The 15,173-nt window shown below is 35.7% G+C and overlaps 1 protein-coding gene across 1 annotated transcript in view; it reads right to left on the bottom strand.

Moving 5' to 3' along the window:
* LOC145690243 (peptidyl-prolyl cis-trans isomerase NIMA-interacting 1-like) overlaps positions 1-15,173 on the bottom strand; it is a gene marked incomplete in the record, with an annotated part of 50,939 nt that overhangs the window by 4,141 nt on the left and 31,625 nt on the right. Inside the window, 1 exon segment of the mRNA XM_081764950.1 lies at positions 13,716-13,919. Within this exon segment, the coding sequence (XP_081621076.1) occupies positions 13,716-13,919 (204 nt within the window).

Genomic DNA, 15,173 nt, shown 5'->3' with positions numbered 1-15,173 from the left:
TATAACTTTAACAGTAAACAAAAGAGTATTCTGTGAATAATGATTTTAAACTAGCACCATAGCTAAAATAGGTTTAGGCTTTAATTAAGCTGAAGTAAGGGGAAAAAACAAGGAATGTCCATGTGTCTGATTTAACGGGTGCTTTGACCTATCTGTTGGTGACTGTTGGTACTATTTGACTGTACATGCATGCATGCGTAGAGGTAGAAATGTCCATGTAAAACAGGGAAAAGATTTGATTAACCCTATTCATTTTATACAGCTTTTCAATATTAAAGCGTCGTTTTCTCGAAAATGTAGTTTTGTGACATTCCTTCTTTCTTCCCCTTCCCCTTCAAATGTTTTCCGAACAGAGAATGAGATCTAAGTAAGTGTTTTATTTATGTATAAAAGTGTGGTACATTCTTCTTACCTGTTGGATTGAATTTAGGCAACCAGCAAAACATATCCACTAAGATGTATAACTTCAAGGGCACTTGATAGAATGGTTAGGCAACCAAAACGTCATTTGAGTTATGGTGGTTGCATAATATACACTTGCTGGCAATAACTCTAATGTCAGTTTGAAAACCAATCAAGACAGCCATGCCCAGTCTAAACATAGGACTTGGTGTAAACAAGTCCTGGATGTAAACGCAATTTTCTTAATTGTATAATCCACTACAGGAAAGAAAAATGGTACTTCAACAAGAATGTAAGAAAAAAACATCGTTTCCCTCCTCTCCGCCAAAATATACTCCATCCCGAAAGAAACGGCTTGTTAGCATCTCTTCTCTTAGGTGAGAATTATTGAATATTGTCAAATCCTTTTTCATTATTACGCCAATCTCTATACAGAGTTCTCAATAATATAAATGGGTTTCTAAGAGATAACCTGTAAATACTAGAAAACTAGAGAAGAACATTTAGGAAAATGTGTGTAATAATATGAAACCTGAAAAATGGATTTTAACATCCTAACATCATAAAATTAATTTTCGAAACTTAAATGGGTTCCCTTTTGCCGTGGGTCTCCCCGCATTGCGGGCTCGTTATGCCATTGCCCTGACACCTTCCTCTGTAAATCTGGGCAACTCGCATGCAACTCATCTCACTTCTTACTACTTTATGTTGCACCAATTCGTGTGCACGTAAACAATGATGAGTTGTTTGTTTGTTGAAGTTTAGCGTCCGTTTTAGAATGAACGCTAAGTGAAATGAGGACCTACAGTTTAAGGTGGAATCTGAACCATGGTAATGCATTTGAATTTCAATGCTTCCCATCGAGAAAAGAACTTCGAACTACGTGCACCACAGGTGTGCGCGTGCTAGCTACTAGAACAGCGAAGAAGGCTACAAACAATAAAAAAGATGTTAATGTAAATTCCTTGCACCAGAATCCTCCTCCACTTAAAATTATGTTGTTCTGAAAATAATTTTATCAATACTTATAATTTCGTGCTAGCATGTAGAAATCTTCAATACTTCTAACAGCATTTTATGTTACAATCTTAAGTTTACAATTAAACGCTGTTAACTGTAACTTCGACGATTACACGCTTAACTTACCACAGATTTATTAAAAACATTTAAATGTTTACATTATATAATACATGTTTCGCTAACTTACGAAGTACACTATAACTATCGTGTTTTTGAGTGCTTCTATCTCTGTTTGCTGGATACTCAAACAGTTTAATCAATGGAAAATGAGCACCATATGGCTTAAGTTTCGCACACAGGCTCTCAGCAATGCGGACTCCTCTGATAGTGATAAAGAGGCCTAAGGTCTCTGCGTCATGGTATCCATCAGGTCACTGAAACGACACTGGTTTAACCTGTCCCACCTGATCACAATGCCCAGAAAATTCTCCATATCCGTGAAAGACGTCACCATGTAGCACTGTCCGTACTAAGAGGGTTCATTTCCGGTAGCCAACCCACCCGACCAGCCCCGAATGTCTATAAGTAGTCGTCGAATAGAATAGAATATTATCGTCATTACATATCATATGTTGCAATAGACAGCGTCAATTATATACAGAAATCAGATTACTTGTTACCATTTACACTTTTCTTCAAAATTAGTATAAGGATGGTGTTCAGAAAAGCGTTCATTCTCAAGGTGCCTGGGGTAGTGATTAAAGACATGTAGCAACTATGAACGATGCCACCAACCAGCTGGTGCACCTACTCTAGGGTTTTCAGATCTATCGCTACATAGGACTCTATTTTGTGAGACGAATCTTACACTTATTCATAAGGAATCAGGAATTATATTTCTGGGCTTTTGGTATCTATGGCCATTTTAGCCTGTCACACAAAGAAATAACGTCCCTCGGTGAGTATAATACAGGGACTGAGATCCACGAGAAATCAATATGTGGGTCTCAGTTGATGAAACTACATATAAGGAGGTAAAATGATGGTGAATGTCGTCATCGGTGTAATGAGTTGTGAGCTATGTAAATATGTTCTTTTAACATGTGAGGTCATTGAGAATTGTAACAAGACAATTGAATCACCTCTGGGGGCATCAAAATGTTCTCCTGTTTTCCAAAGACGCAGCTCCCTATATCCTGAAGGCTGGAGAATCGTTGAATTCAATTAATCGGAAGGTGATTAACTTCACTTGTCCAGTCCATGGTCTTTGTAGTTGCGCCGAAATTATTCGTGCCAACTACCTCAAAGTGGACCTGTTAATCCCTTTAATAAAGGAATCCCTTTAAGAAAGGCTCCCGGTAGGATTAAAGAGTAAGATTAAGGATTAAGTTCTTGAAAGATCTTGACATCCCACTGCCACCCAAACATAAATAATGGAGAGAATGTGGTTGGAGGTAGTAGATTATTCTAATTACTTAAAATCCATTCAAAATATGTTAAGTGCTCTAGACTTTGAAACTGCCGTTTCAAATCAATTTGCTATGTCTGTTGTTGGTAACACCACAGTAGAAAATGAAATAGAGCACAATGAAGCTAATTTATCACGCATCACACATGGATTAACAGCTCTCCAGAAACAAGGCGTCTACCTGAACAAGAATCTATCGTGGAAAAAGTTGGCAAACATCTCAACTCTTAATGTTGGAAAAATAGCAGTAGTGAGAAAGAAGTTCAACACAGTGCTAGCCAAGAATCCAGGCTACAGTAAGATTGCACTGAGTAAAATAAGTGCAATCTTAAAAGGTAAACCAAATATATAAAAATGTAGATTTAACACCTCAAGATGTTGCTAATTTGAAAATGGCCCACATTACTACTTATGATGTATAGCGATCTATAGTGATGTATAATCAGTACAAAACAATATTGGGAGACAACAGAGGAAGTTTCACATTCAAAAACTTAAAACGCATTGTTTTGCAAGAGATAGACCAGTGGTAAAATTATACGGAAAACGAAACTGATGAAGCTAATTTTTCCAGTAAAATTAGGAAATAAGTAAATAATAATAATAATAATAATAATAATAATAATAATAATAATAATAATAATAATAATAATAATAATAATAATAATAATAATAATAAAAAACGGGTGATATCAACACATGAGACAAGTCAGAAAAAATGTAACCTTGAAACAGTGATATAATGACATCATACACACCAAGAAGCACCTTGATTCATGCGAAAATACTGCTTGTGTGAAACAATAGCTATCAGCATTCGTCAATTGTTAAAACGTAGATAATTCCACGTTAAGAAATTTAGGCTCTTCAATGCATGTGATATTCCACGGAAAACGTCATTTCTTTATTGGTATGTATTGCAAAACCTTCGATTCGAAGTGAAACGTATTTTTATACAAACCAATAAAACTTTGAACTAATAAATAATGTATACTAATGAAAGGAGGAAACAACCTATTTTTTTACACACCAAAATCCTGTGTGTGTGTTATATAATAAATAATGGCTTTGTGTATAAATAAGTGTTGATTATTTTGCGAATATATTGTAATTATTAGGAATTAATGATTTAAATGATGAGGAATGTGCTAGAAGACATAGTGGCAGAAAAAAGAGGGCGAAGTGACGACAGAGGCTGAAGTTGATGGACAATATTAAAACACAATAGTCGTACGTGAAGCTGAGTATAAATGTCTTGAAAGAAAACTAGTTCAACTCTTAACTTGTGCGTATAAATGGATTATTTCCTCTGCTATAGAGTTCAAATCCATTTAGACAGAAAGAAATGAAATAAGTCAGCGTGGGATTTTGATCACTGCTGTTAAATCTGGATCAAAATAAAGTATGATCTAATGGAGGACATGTATTTCACATTCAGGACTTAGATGAGAAAATATTATTACAAGTAATCAGTCTCATTACTTGATCAACTTATAAATATTGAAGGTATAAAATAATGTAAATTCTACTGGTGGATCCTTTGAGCTTAGGCACGTCAGTATTGAGAACAAGGTGCCGAGAGACTGTAATTTATAACTCTGCCTGTCAATGACCGCAAAATCTCTGACTACATTGATGATGATTTCTCTACGTCTTGGCTTCAGTATTCGTATCAGAAAATCTTGGTTCGTATTCCTGGTACCGAAAAAATATTGACAAAGAAAATACTAGCCCTTGACTTAATGTCATTAGATTTTAATACTGAGGGGCCACTAAAAACAAAGAAAGATTTAAACTGTCACGAGTATAATATTCATGAGTAATGATGTCGAATTCGATGTGTTAAATTAGAAAACACAAGGAGATTTGCTCAACGAAACTATCTGTATTTGTAAACACAACACAACGCTAACACTTTCGCAGTTAATTTGGGAATATTTATCTAGAAAGTTCCGTTTCCAACCCAACCAATGAATTATGCACTATCATTTTCGTTACAAAGTTAGCAATATCGATATATTTCAATTTTGGAAGTCGTGAATGAGATTATTATGCCCGTGCTGCGCTTTGTTTATTCTTATTTTGTAATTGATGAAGTTCAAATACAAAATTAAGGAAGTTAGCAATTCGATTTTTACGCTTAAATAAATAAATAAATAATAATCAGAAGCTTTACTAGTACTACTGAAGCTAGCAGAGCAGTGCAAACTATGATTAATGTTTAGGGATCAAAAACTGAGTATCTGATAAAAATCCTATTTGTTTATTATATAAACAAGCTAATATGAGTACTAATGTGACTCAAGCTAATTCTTGCTGTGTTAGAACTACAAATATGTATTTTTAACTGTATCAAATCATGTATACGCCCATATCTGGATAGAAGACAATAATATTTTAATTTCTAACGGTATACTAACGATGTTCGGCCACAGTTATAATTTATCATCACGAATATGTTCTTTCAGTCTAGTGTGTGTGTGTGTATGCATTCGTAGTTCTAAAGAACATATTCGTGATGCCAAATACTATGATGCTGCGCCATCAGGTCTTTCAATATGACTTGAAAGATACAAGACACAACATCGAGAAAGTTATATATATAAAGTTAATAGAAAAATAGGCACAATAAGAAGCCTCTTTCATTCGAACGAAGGAATAAAAACTGAATTCTGATAAAGGTACTCAGCATTCTGAAAAAGGACATTACTTAGGCCTTCAGCGTCCTCATCAACCAAAGAAGAAGCACAAGAGTTTAAGAATTATAGTGTTTACTAGTATGATTACGTTCATGGTTTTAGTTTTACTTATGTAATTAATTCTCATACATCTTATTCTTACTAAAACATTTTTTCCTTTTTTTTTTTTTTTTTTTTTGTTATCAATATTTTCAACGTTTACTAAAATTCAACGTTTAGTATCATTGAAGAAATCCGTAATAGGATACAGAAGAGGACAATGAATATCTCTTGAGTTTATTTACAAGACCGTGGTTTAACACTACTGATGCTGTGCATTCTTGAAGCACGCGATCCCCCCTCTCACTAATTTCAACCCTAAACTATAGGAACTACAAGAGTGAGTCTCTAATCTGCGAAAAGACACGCATAAGTTCTATAAAAATCTTAAGTGTGTTTAATAAATATTCACGAGAATTTGTTATATAAAATTGGGAAGAACGTGTTCCCTCATTACTGGCACATTTCAACTCCGAGCAACTGGGAAGATTAGAAATTTTAAAAAAGAAAAAGAAGACAGTATTCAACTTTTTTTTTTTTTAAACGAAAATTATCATTGATTATTGTATTTAAATCTTCGAGGAGTAGACGAATCAGTGTGACTTCGACTGCGTTAAAATCGAATAATATTTACGGAAGTTTTTATAGAACATACTTTTTTTTTTTAACTTGGGGTGGGGAGTTGGTTCTCGATTGATTTTAAATTCAAGAAGTGGGAATGATTGTAAAACGTCGAAAGATATGCGTGATATTTTATGAAAATCTGAGGGGGTAAGGGAGTAATTCATACCACATTAAGAGGCTAAATTCACTCACAACATATTCATGACTGATTCTGATCCCAAGCACAGGGAATAACGGGAGAAGAGTCAAAAAAAAAAAACGTACATAATATTGTATCAAAACCGAATGGGTTTCATGTAAACCTCGTGAAACTTCATTATTTAATTCTTTACTGATCTGAGCTTCATGCAGAGTGGATAAGTATGAAATCATGAAGAAAATATACAACATATAACACAGAAACTGATCAGCTGTAACGGAAATTTTCGTGGAATATATATAAATATATATATATTTTTTTTTAAATTGGAAGGGAAGGGGAGTAATCCATCCCGCATTAGGGGGCTGAATTCACCGCTCACTCTTGACCGTTTTTGATTTCAAGCACTAGGGATTACGGAAAAGAGTCAAAAAAAATGTACATTGTATTGTATCAAAACCGAATGAATTTTAGAGGTATTTAGGAGGTTAAATCCACTACTTTATTCTTATTCTTTACTGATTTTAACTCTCTGCAGAAGGGATGACTGGGAGTCCCAACGATTTTTTTTTTTTTTTTTTTTTTAAATTTTATTTTTAATTGCGGGTGCAGTGGAGGTGAATTCACACTTTCAATCTCGGCACATTTTAACCCTAAGCTGGGAGGATATTCCCATGCCATAAAGTTAACTTTTGTTATAATCGAAAAAAATTTTTACGTGATTTTTTTTTTATATTGGGAAATTATATTGCCTGTAAACTTGCAACATGAGGTGGATTTTGTCCCCTTATACTTGATGGATTATAATCCAAGCAATAGGGTTATTTCTGCAAGTGAAATGAAGGCACATACCAAGTTTCATAAAAGTCATATGAGTTTTACGGGAGTTATTGTGGAACAGACAGACAAATGCCAATCGAGTCGAATAGCTGAAGTTTCGGTATCACTCGCTTCAACTAACAAGATGCATTTATGCTTCATATTATATACTTTTTCAAATTATATGGGTATCTATTGGATATAATGTTGATAAGTTTTTAGAAAGAAAAAAAAGCTGAACATATTTATTGACAACACGGCTCTAAAACTGTATTATCATTATTTTCATAAGCGTGTTAAAGCTTTCTATATTTGGTCTAGGAATTAATTCGTGCGGTTGGTACGCACACATTGAAGCTGTAGTACAAACACAAAAAACATAAATAGCTTAAGAAAAATATCGTCCATCGCTAGCCACCACTTTCTCCCATCTGTCAGGCAATGTACGGATTCCGTGGCGAAAGAAGTTCTCATCCTTGGAAGCGATCCAGTCAGAGACCCATGTTTCGATATCTTCTGAAGAAGTAAACCGCTGTCCAATCAAATCGTTGTTCATGCAATCGAACAAGTAGTAGTCCGAAGGAGCAACGTCTGGTGAATACGGCAGGTGGGGTAAAACTTCCCATCCGACATTTTCTAAATAGGTTTTGACCGGTTTTGCGACATGTGGGCGAGCGTTATCATGTTGAACAATAAGTTTATCATGTCTCTTCTCCCATTCTGGTCGTGTTCTGGCCAGAGCTTGCTTCAAACGCATTAATTGTCGTCGATAACGTTCTCCATTCATAGTTTCACCCGGTTGCAGCAGCTCATAGTACACCACACCTTTCATATCCCATATGCACAGCATAACCTTTGCACAGTGAATATCTCGTTTTGGTTGTGATGGACCTGCTTCACCTGGTTTCACCCAGGCATTTTTTCGTTTAGGGTTCTCGTAATGGATCCACTTCTCATCACCCGTAATAACTCGATGCAGAAACCCCTTTCTGCTCTGTCGTTGAAGCAGCAATTCGCAAATGGTTTTTCGTCTTTCAACGTCTCTGTCTTTCAATTCATGTGGAACCCAATGTGACATCTTTTGAATCATTCCCATGGCTTTCAAGCGTTTGGAGACTGTTGTTTGATCAACGCCTAATGCTGCTGCAAGTTGTTCCTGCGTTTGACACGAATCCTGCTCGAGCAATGCTGTCAATTCTTCGTCTTGAAATTTTTTTGGCTGTCCAGCTCGCTCTTGGTCTGCCAAGCCGAAATCACCACTTCTAAACCGTGCAAACCACTTCTGACACGTTCGCTCAGCTAGAGCATGGTCACCATACACTTCCACCAAAATACGATGACTTTCAGTCGCACTTTTCTGCATGTTAAAGTAATGCAGCAGGACACCCCGCAAAAACACTTTATCAGGCACAAATTGCGCCATGTTCACTTAACTACAAACTGGTGTTGTTGACGCTTTAATCCACTGCCCTATACTACGAACGATACGCGATGACAGGGGTTTGCAACACATGTGTGGATACACGGAACTGTGGGACGCTCCGTTCGTTGCGCCATCTCTTGTTCACCCGCACGAATTAATTCCTAGACCAAATAGAACATATGCATGTTTTTTAATTGTAGTCTTGACTGTACTATACATAGACAAAAAAGCACTAGAGTTTGTAGAGACTATTTTCTTTTAAAAAAGGAAGAATGCAATCATTCATATGTATATCTAATACACACCTAACTTACAGCACATTATTAGTTCAAAGTTTTTTACTTCAATACTCCATCATTTTATACAGCAGTCTAAAGTCTTCCAGCATAAAGTTTTGCAGCCGTAGAAGAAATTACGCAACTTTCGAATAAACAGTTAAATTATTAAACATATTTTAATTTAATATATTTTGGCAATCTGTTACAAAGAATTTGGGTTCCACCTGATGGCAAGACATTTTTTTAAAGTTGTCAATGATAAATTGTGTCCGACAGTTATAACGTTAATTACGTTATATATTATTCTCCCAAGTCCACTATTTTATACCACTAAATGTGACAAGACAATTTGAGATTTAATTCATTCATTTATTTAATATTCCACCCCTAAAGATATGTAAATTAGATTAATAATTTAGATACTACACTTGCTTTTACATATTATTCAATTTCAATAATTAAACTCTATATTTATATAGAATATATTTGTTCATCTTCTAACTACACAAATTACATGGCGCTTATATACAGGCACTTGTAGCCAACGGGTACTACTTATCGTTATAAGTTCAACACATACCTTAAAATCCAAAGCAATCTTTCTATTTCTATGGGTATAAACTAGATATATTTTAACCACATAAAAACGTGTGGATTAGACTCACTTGATTCATTTTCATATTTCAGCACCTGTTCAAGTCATTAGCCACAATAACTCGCTCTGATTCTCGCGGTGGGATTCATTCCATCTGTCAAGGTAGACCTTCACTTTGACACAAATTTGTTATGTAATTTTTAAATTTCTTGAGACCAACAGAAAAATTTATTGAAATAAGAATCAATGCAGTTGCCCAACGATGTCCTGATTTTGAAAGAAAAATAATAATAATAATAAAAAAAAAAAAGCAAAGAGTGGGCAATATTCAACCTTAGGCAGTATTGAGTGAAATAGGCTAAAACGTATTTGCTGAAATTGAGGCAAAGTCCCCCCCCCACCCTTAGGTCTTTTGCCTAGCATCTGGCGTCTAGTGAGAAAGAAAAATAAATCGGTTTTCATACAAAGCACTTACTTAAGAGAACATGTTTCATCCGGCTATAAGTTACTCATTACAAGTACAGGTATTATTAAATATTCTACTGTTGGCAGTCTTGGGATTACGAAGTTTGTATTATTCCTTTCTTAGATTCGGGTTTGAAAAATGTTTCTTCTACGTTTCTCGATCTTCAGCTTCCTCTCTTCACTCACAATATTCTCCTCTATTTATAAATCATCGATCAGTTGAGCTCTTTCTCTTCCTACTCCTCGTTTCCCTTCCATCTTTCAGTGGGCTTTGTAGTGGACGAACATCGTGTACGTGGGTTTCCTCGGAGTTCTTCCTTTCCTTCCACTTTCTTCATTTCATCAATTCTCGTCATCGCCATCTCTTTTAGCCTATAAGCATAAGCGTGGGACGTAAAACTGAAAGATTTAAGTTTCTTATAATTTCGTTTTATCTTTCCTTTTACGCTGGTAGGAAAAAGATAATATCTTCCCAAAATGTGTCCAATGTAATTGATTTTCCTATGGAAGATGCTGGCTAAAAGCTTCCTTTTCTCTCCTACTTACTTTAAAAATCTTAGTTTATTACTCTCTCCACATATTCTATCTTCTTCATCATCCTCCAACACCACATTTCGAAGCTCTCTCAGGAATAATTTGAAAATGTGTTGAATATTATGAAGACCTATGGGGGTTTACAGGGGGTCATATATTTCTTTCACTGTGTTTCATATAGTTACTTAAATCAAGTATACAAACAAAGAAAGCATTTGTCCTATTCGCGTTCCAGTTTTCCCCATCCTCCTACAAATGAATATACAATACAATTTTCTCTGACTTCAGATCTGCGACTGAACGAAACTATCATCTAAATCAATACTCTGCTGCAGTGCGAATGCAGCTATTCTCAATAATAAATAAAGAAAATGTGCTATAAAACTCTGAACAATGTTCTAAATAGAAAACTATACATTATAACTATTTAATTGAACCCATGGGGTAACCAGGGATTTTGCAGATTACGGTTGATAAAACCGGGGCGAAAAATAAAAGCACCACTTGTCGAAGTGAAGTAGCTATAATACACAGATGCACAGCACTACAGTATGTCAGATCTCTCTCTCTTAATATATATAAAATTTAAGAATGTAAAAATAGATTTAACTGCATGGGAAGAAACAGTTTTATGACGATCATCATCTCCGTCCTGAGAGTTTTCAGATATAAAGCTTATTTTCTGTTACGGTAATTCACTAGGAATTCAGAGTGCCCAAGTCCAAGAGCTCTTTCTTTCTATCTTTTTCCCCTTCAACTGGAGGCTGCCAACTCTTGATGAAAATAAGTGAGTCACCTGTCCATCGTGTTCACATCACAATTCTGTACTTGCTCACTAAACGAATACATTTATATCAAGAACCCAATTAAAATATTTATATGTAACCATTTTTATGTATTCGTTCTCATGGATCAGTGGGCTGTTTCCGAAAAAGTTCTTGCGGACAAACTGTATGGTAAAATCAATATAATGAAGGTACGAATGAACTGAGAACGACTGATGGTGGAAAGAACAATGTTTGGGAGTTACGTAATAGTCATTTTGTCTTCCGAGAGGCATTGTGTCAATTTTCACTAACACTACTTTAGTCAAAATTAAAAGTATACTTTTGTTAAAATGAGATAGGTTTCAAAACGCAATCTTGTTGTTTTTCCCTTAGAATTACGCAAAACACGGACATTTTCAATGTTGTGTTTATTTTTACTTAAATGTTTTGATAAATTTCAACTTGCTGTAACTCAAAGACGTTTACGAAGCGACCTACGAATTCTTGACAAGGGTAAAGCTCTTTTATGAAGCACATAAATTAGTGGCTCTTCTTTCTGAAACAGGTTTTGCTCCTAACATTATAATTGCAGGACTACGCGTGTTGAAGTATGTTTTAAGAACAGTCCCAAAGTTTGCATAACTCACACTATCAGGCCACATAAGCATCATGACACTAGATCAGTGATCGCCAAACCGTCGACTGCGAGCTACTAGTAGCTCGTGAGGACATTTTCCGTAGATTGCGTTAACGCTCCAGTTCATATTTACTAGAACTGTAAGTTTATAGGCAATAAACAAATGTAAGATTTTTTTTTTTTTTTAATGGGTGTTTTGATTGGTAGCTCAGCAGGATTTAAAAACGGTACGGTAGCTCAGAAGCATCATACGTTTGGTGACCAGTGCACTACATTTCAATTTCAGAGTAAGTCTTTAATTATTACTTTTGATTCTAAATAATATGAATAAATTGGAAGGGGGTGACAAAAGGCAAGGCAACAAGGAATCTATTGAGTTAGGTATAGGGAAAGAAACTGACGTTTCACTCACTGTCTGTGATAGAATTGAGCTCGGACGAGGCAGTGATTTACCTTGAATTTGCAAAAACAACAGAAGTTTCACAAGCTAAATTGAGGAGTAGGAAGGAGCAGAAATACGAGAAGAAGGAATAGTAGTGCTGAGCAAGAAACAGTAGATGCCAAATGAGGAAGTTTGTCTAAAATATATGAATCAGCTCGAGGTATTACACAGAACGACACCAACCTCCGATGAAAATTCATTAAATAAAGAATTGCAAGCGCGAATCAAGAATTCCACATAATTAGCAAAATTATTAGAACATCGGAATGCAAATAAATGGGAATTGGAATTAAAACAGAACAGCAGGGTGTAATATTTAAGTGCTGAATCTAGGAAATAGTAAGTAATAATGCTGGCCAGTGAATTATAGCCTTTTCAGTCAATCACCGTGTATCAACCAAATATAGCGTAAACTCCACGAAAATATCACTTGAATTTATTTATTTCTGATTGAAAAGTACGACTTATTTTTAGAAGTATGACTCTTCCTAAAGTCTTTCCAGCCTTAAAACAAAGTAGACGTAAACAAAACGAAATGTATTACTCCGTGGGTCACACGTGCTTTGGCAGCGAGAGACGTGAGCAGCAAGATCGTCTGCTTATTTACTGTTGTCGCATAATTTCCAAAGTGTAAGGTTACAGTTGGTTGGCAAATAATTAACACACTGACACCGACTACTGCTATGTTGGAAATATGTATTTTCTTAAATCCTTATATAAACAAGATTGCCTCTGTTCCTGTTGTCCTCTTTTGTGTTTTATAACACGAGACGAATATGGATTATTGTCACACATCATCGCTACGAAACTCTGCACTCTACAATAATTTTAAATTAAGTGGGGTAGGCGCACGAATGCATACCGCATGCGCAGTAAATACTACATGTCCAAATACGGGTGAGGTTGAAATAAAGCTACATCTGTTGTTAAATATTATATATATATATTGCGATTATCACAAAATGCGGGATAAATTCAAATATCTTTATTTGAAATTATTATTTTAGTAGGGATTATATAGGAGTAGGATACTAGTGCAGTGAGATCAACAACCAATCACTGGTCATCGACCCATTGGTAGTCAGGTGGGTTTGTTTACATCTACTTTTTTCTAAGGCTGGAAAGAGAATACTAAAATATACGAAAAGTACTATAACTTTAATCTCTACAATTGGTGACTATATTCCCCACCACTACGATTTCTACTACATTATTACAACTCGCCGATTGGAAACGTTAACACATGCTTTTTTAAATGCCATATGATTATACCCTTTACACTACAGAAGTTTGGGATCCACTGAAAATAACGAAGTAAGGAAAAAGTAACCCGAAACTACATGTATTTTTCCAAGATGTATTTTACTCGGAAAACTTAAAACTAACACACATACACTGAAAAGAAAATAAGGAGAGATGGATACCTTTGACTAGCTCTAGAGCTTCTTCTTTTGTTCGAGTTATTTTTTCTTCGCGCCACGACGACGGCCTTCTTGAATTCCTATGCTTTACCAGGAGATGACTGCACTGTACCTGCTCAGGTCCACTACTCGATACTGGTTCAGCAGGTTTCGTCGGTCGTTCCCATTGACTATCTTTTGTGTACACATTTAGGTAATAATGCTGGCCTGAAATGAAAATGAGGTGATTAGAATGAAGCATCACAAAATGGAGAAAAAGAGTGAATATTTTTTTATTGATAAGACAATTTCCATTCAGCTGCCAAGTAACTGGAACAAGAATAAAATAATTTATCTGACAATGTTCTCAAATAACTTGACCACATATATTTAGTCAAAAATACGTACTATACACCTGCGGTAGATTTGAGCCTCTATTATCAATATACAGTACTGGTCAGAATGCATGACTCACCCATTTTTGCCATTACGCAGTGGATATTCTCTTTGCACGTGAGCAAGTGTCGTCTGCTAGGTTGGTAGTCTGTTAATTATTCATAGTAGATGACTCATAGGTATCTAGAGATTGTATTGTTCGTACCGAAAGCATGTGTTCTCTATCTACTTTCGTTAAAGGGTAATAATAGTGACTATATCTGGGAAAAGAATTTCACTGGAAATGCACGCACAAATAAAGATTCTAAGATCCTGAATGAAGAAGACTACAGTACTCGCCCAATTGCTGCCAGATTGGCACAAAGACAGTTGCCAGATCAAAGTAATTTCGAAATCATTGGAAATTATGGCCATAAAAAGCCAAAAGGGCGTGCAATTTCTTTTGTCGCTATTTGCAATTTCGAGTTGTAATTTTGAACTTAACCAATTGCATAGCTTTAGCGTGAAGGATAGAGTGCCGAGAACATATAAAGTGGCCTCCCGATGATTGGAAACGCCTAATTTGGTTCTATGAGTCCTCTTTCATCTTATTTCCAACAGTGGCCGTGCTGTTTATGTATGATGGATATTCAAAAAAGCTTACGCTCCGAGCTGTCCCCTCGCTATCCCCATGGGCACTAACGAGCCTGTATCTTATTCCAAGACCCTTAAATTTTATCTCCTACACAAAATTCACAACCCCAGCATCCCAAGATGACTCACTGTTTCTAGTATTGGTAACCAATGAACGGTTTTTCGTTTCTCTCGACCACCACCCCAGGCTCCATACTATACCTCAAAGACGCAAACCACTTCCTATTGATTTTTCGCTTTATTGCCGAAACTAGTACCCACGAAACATAGTTACAGCTTTCATAAATATTACTTCATTATACGGCAACTAATCCAGCTCTACGAGCCTTTGAAGAGCTCCTAAATACACTCCGAACCTTCACGGCACACAATTTCTAGTGCAACAAGCTCAGCTTGTGCTGATAATGAATAACTCCTTACCTGAATCAAATTAAGAGCAGTTATATGGGCCCT

The sequence above is a fragment of the Thermobia domestica genome, chromosome 7 (assembly GCF_964235325.1).
Source record: "Thermobia domestica chromosome 7, izTheDome1.hap1.1, whole genome shotgun sequence".
Taxonomy (NCBI): domain Eukaryota; kingdom Metazoa; phylum Arthropoda; class Insecta; order Zygentoma; family Lepismatidae; genus Thermobia; species Thermobia domestica.
This window is presented reverse-complemented; position numbering and strand designations above follow the sequence as displayed.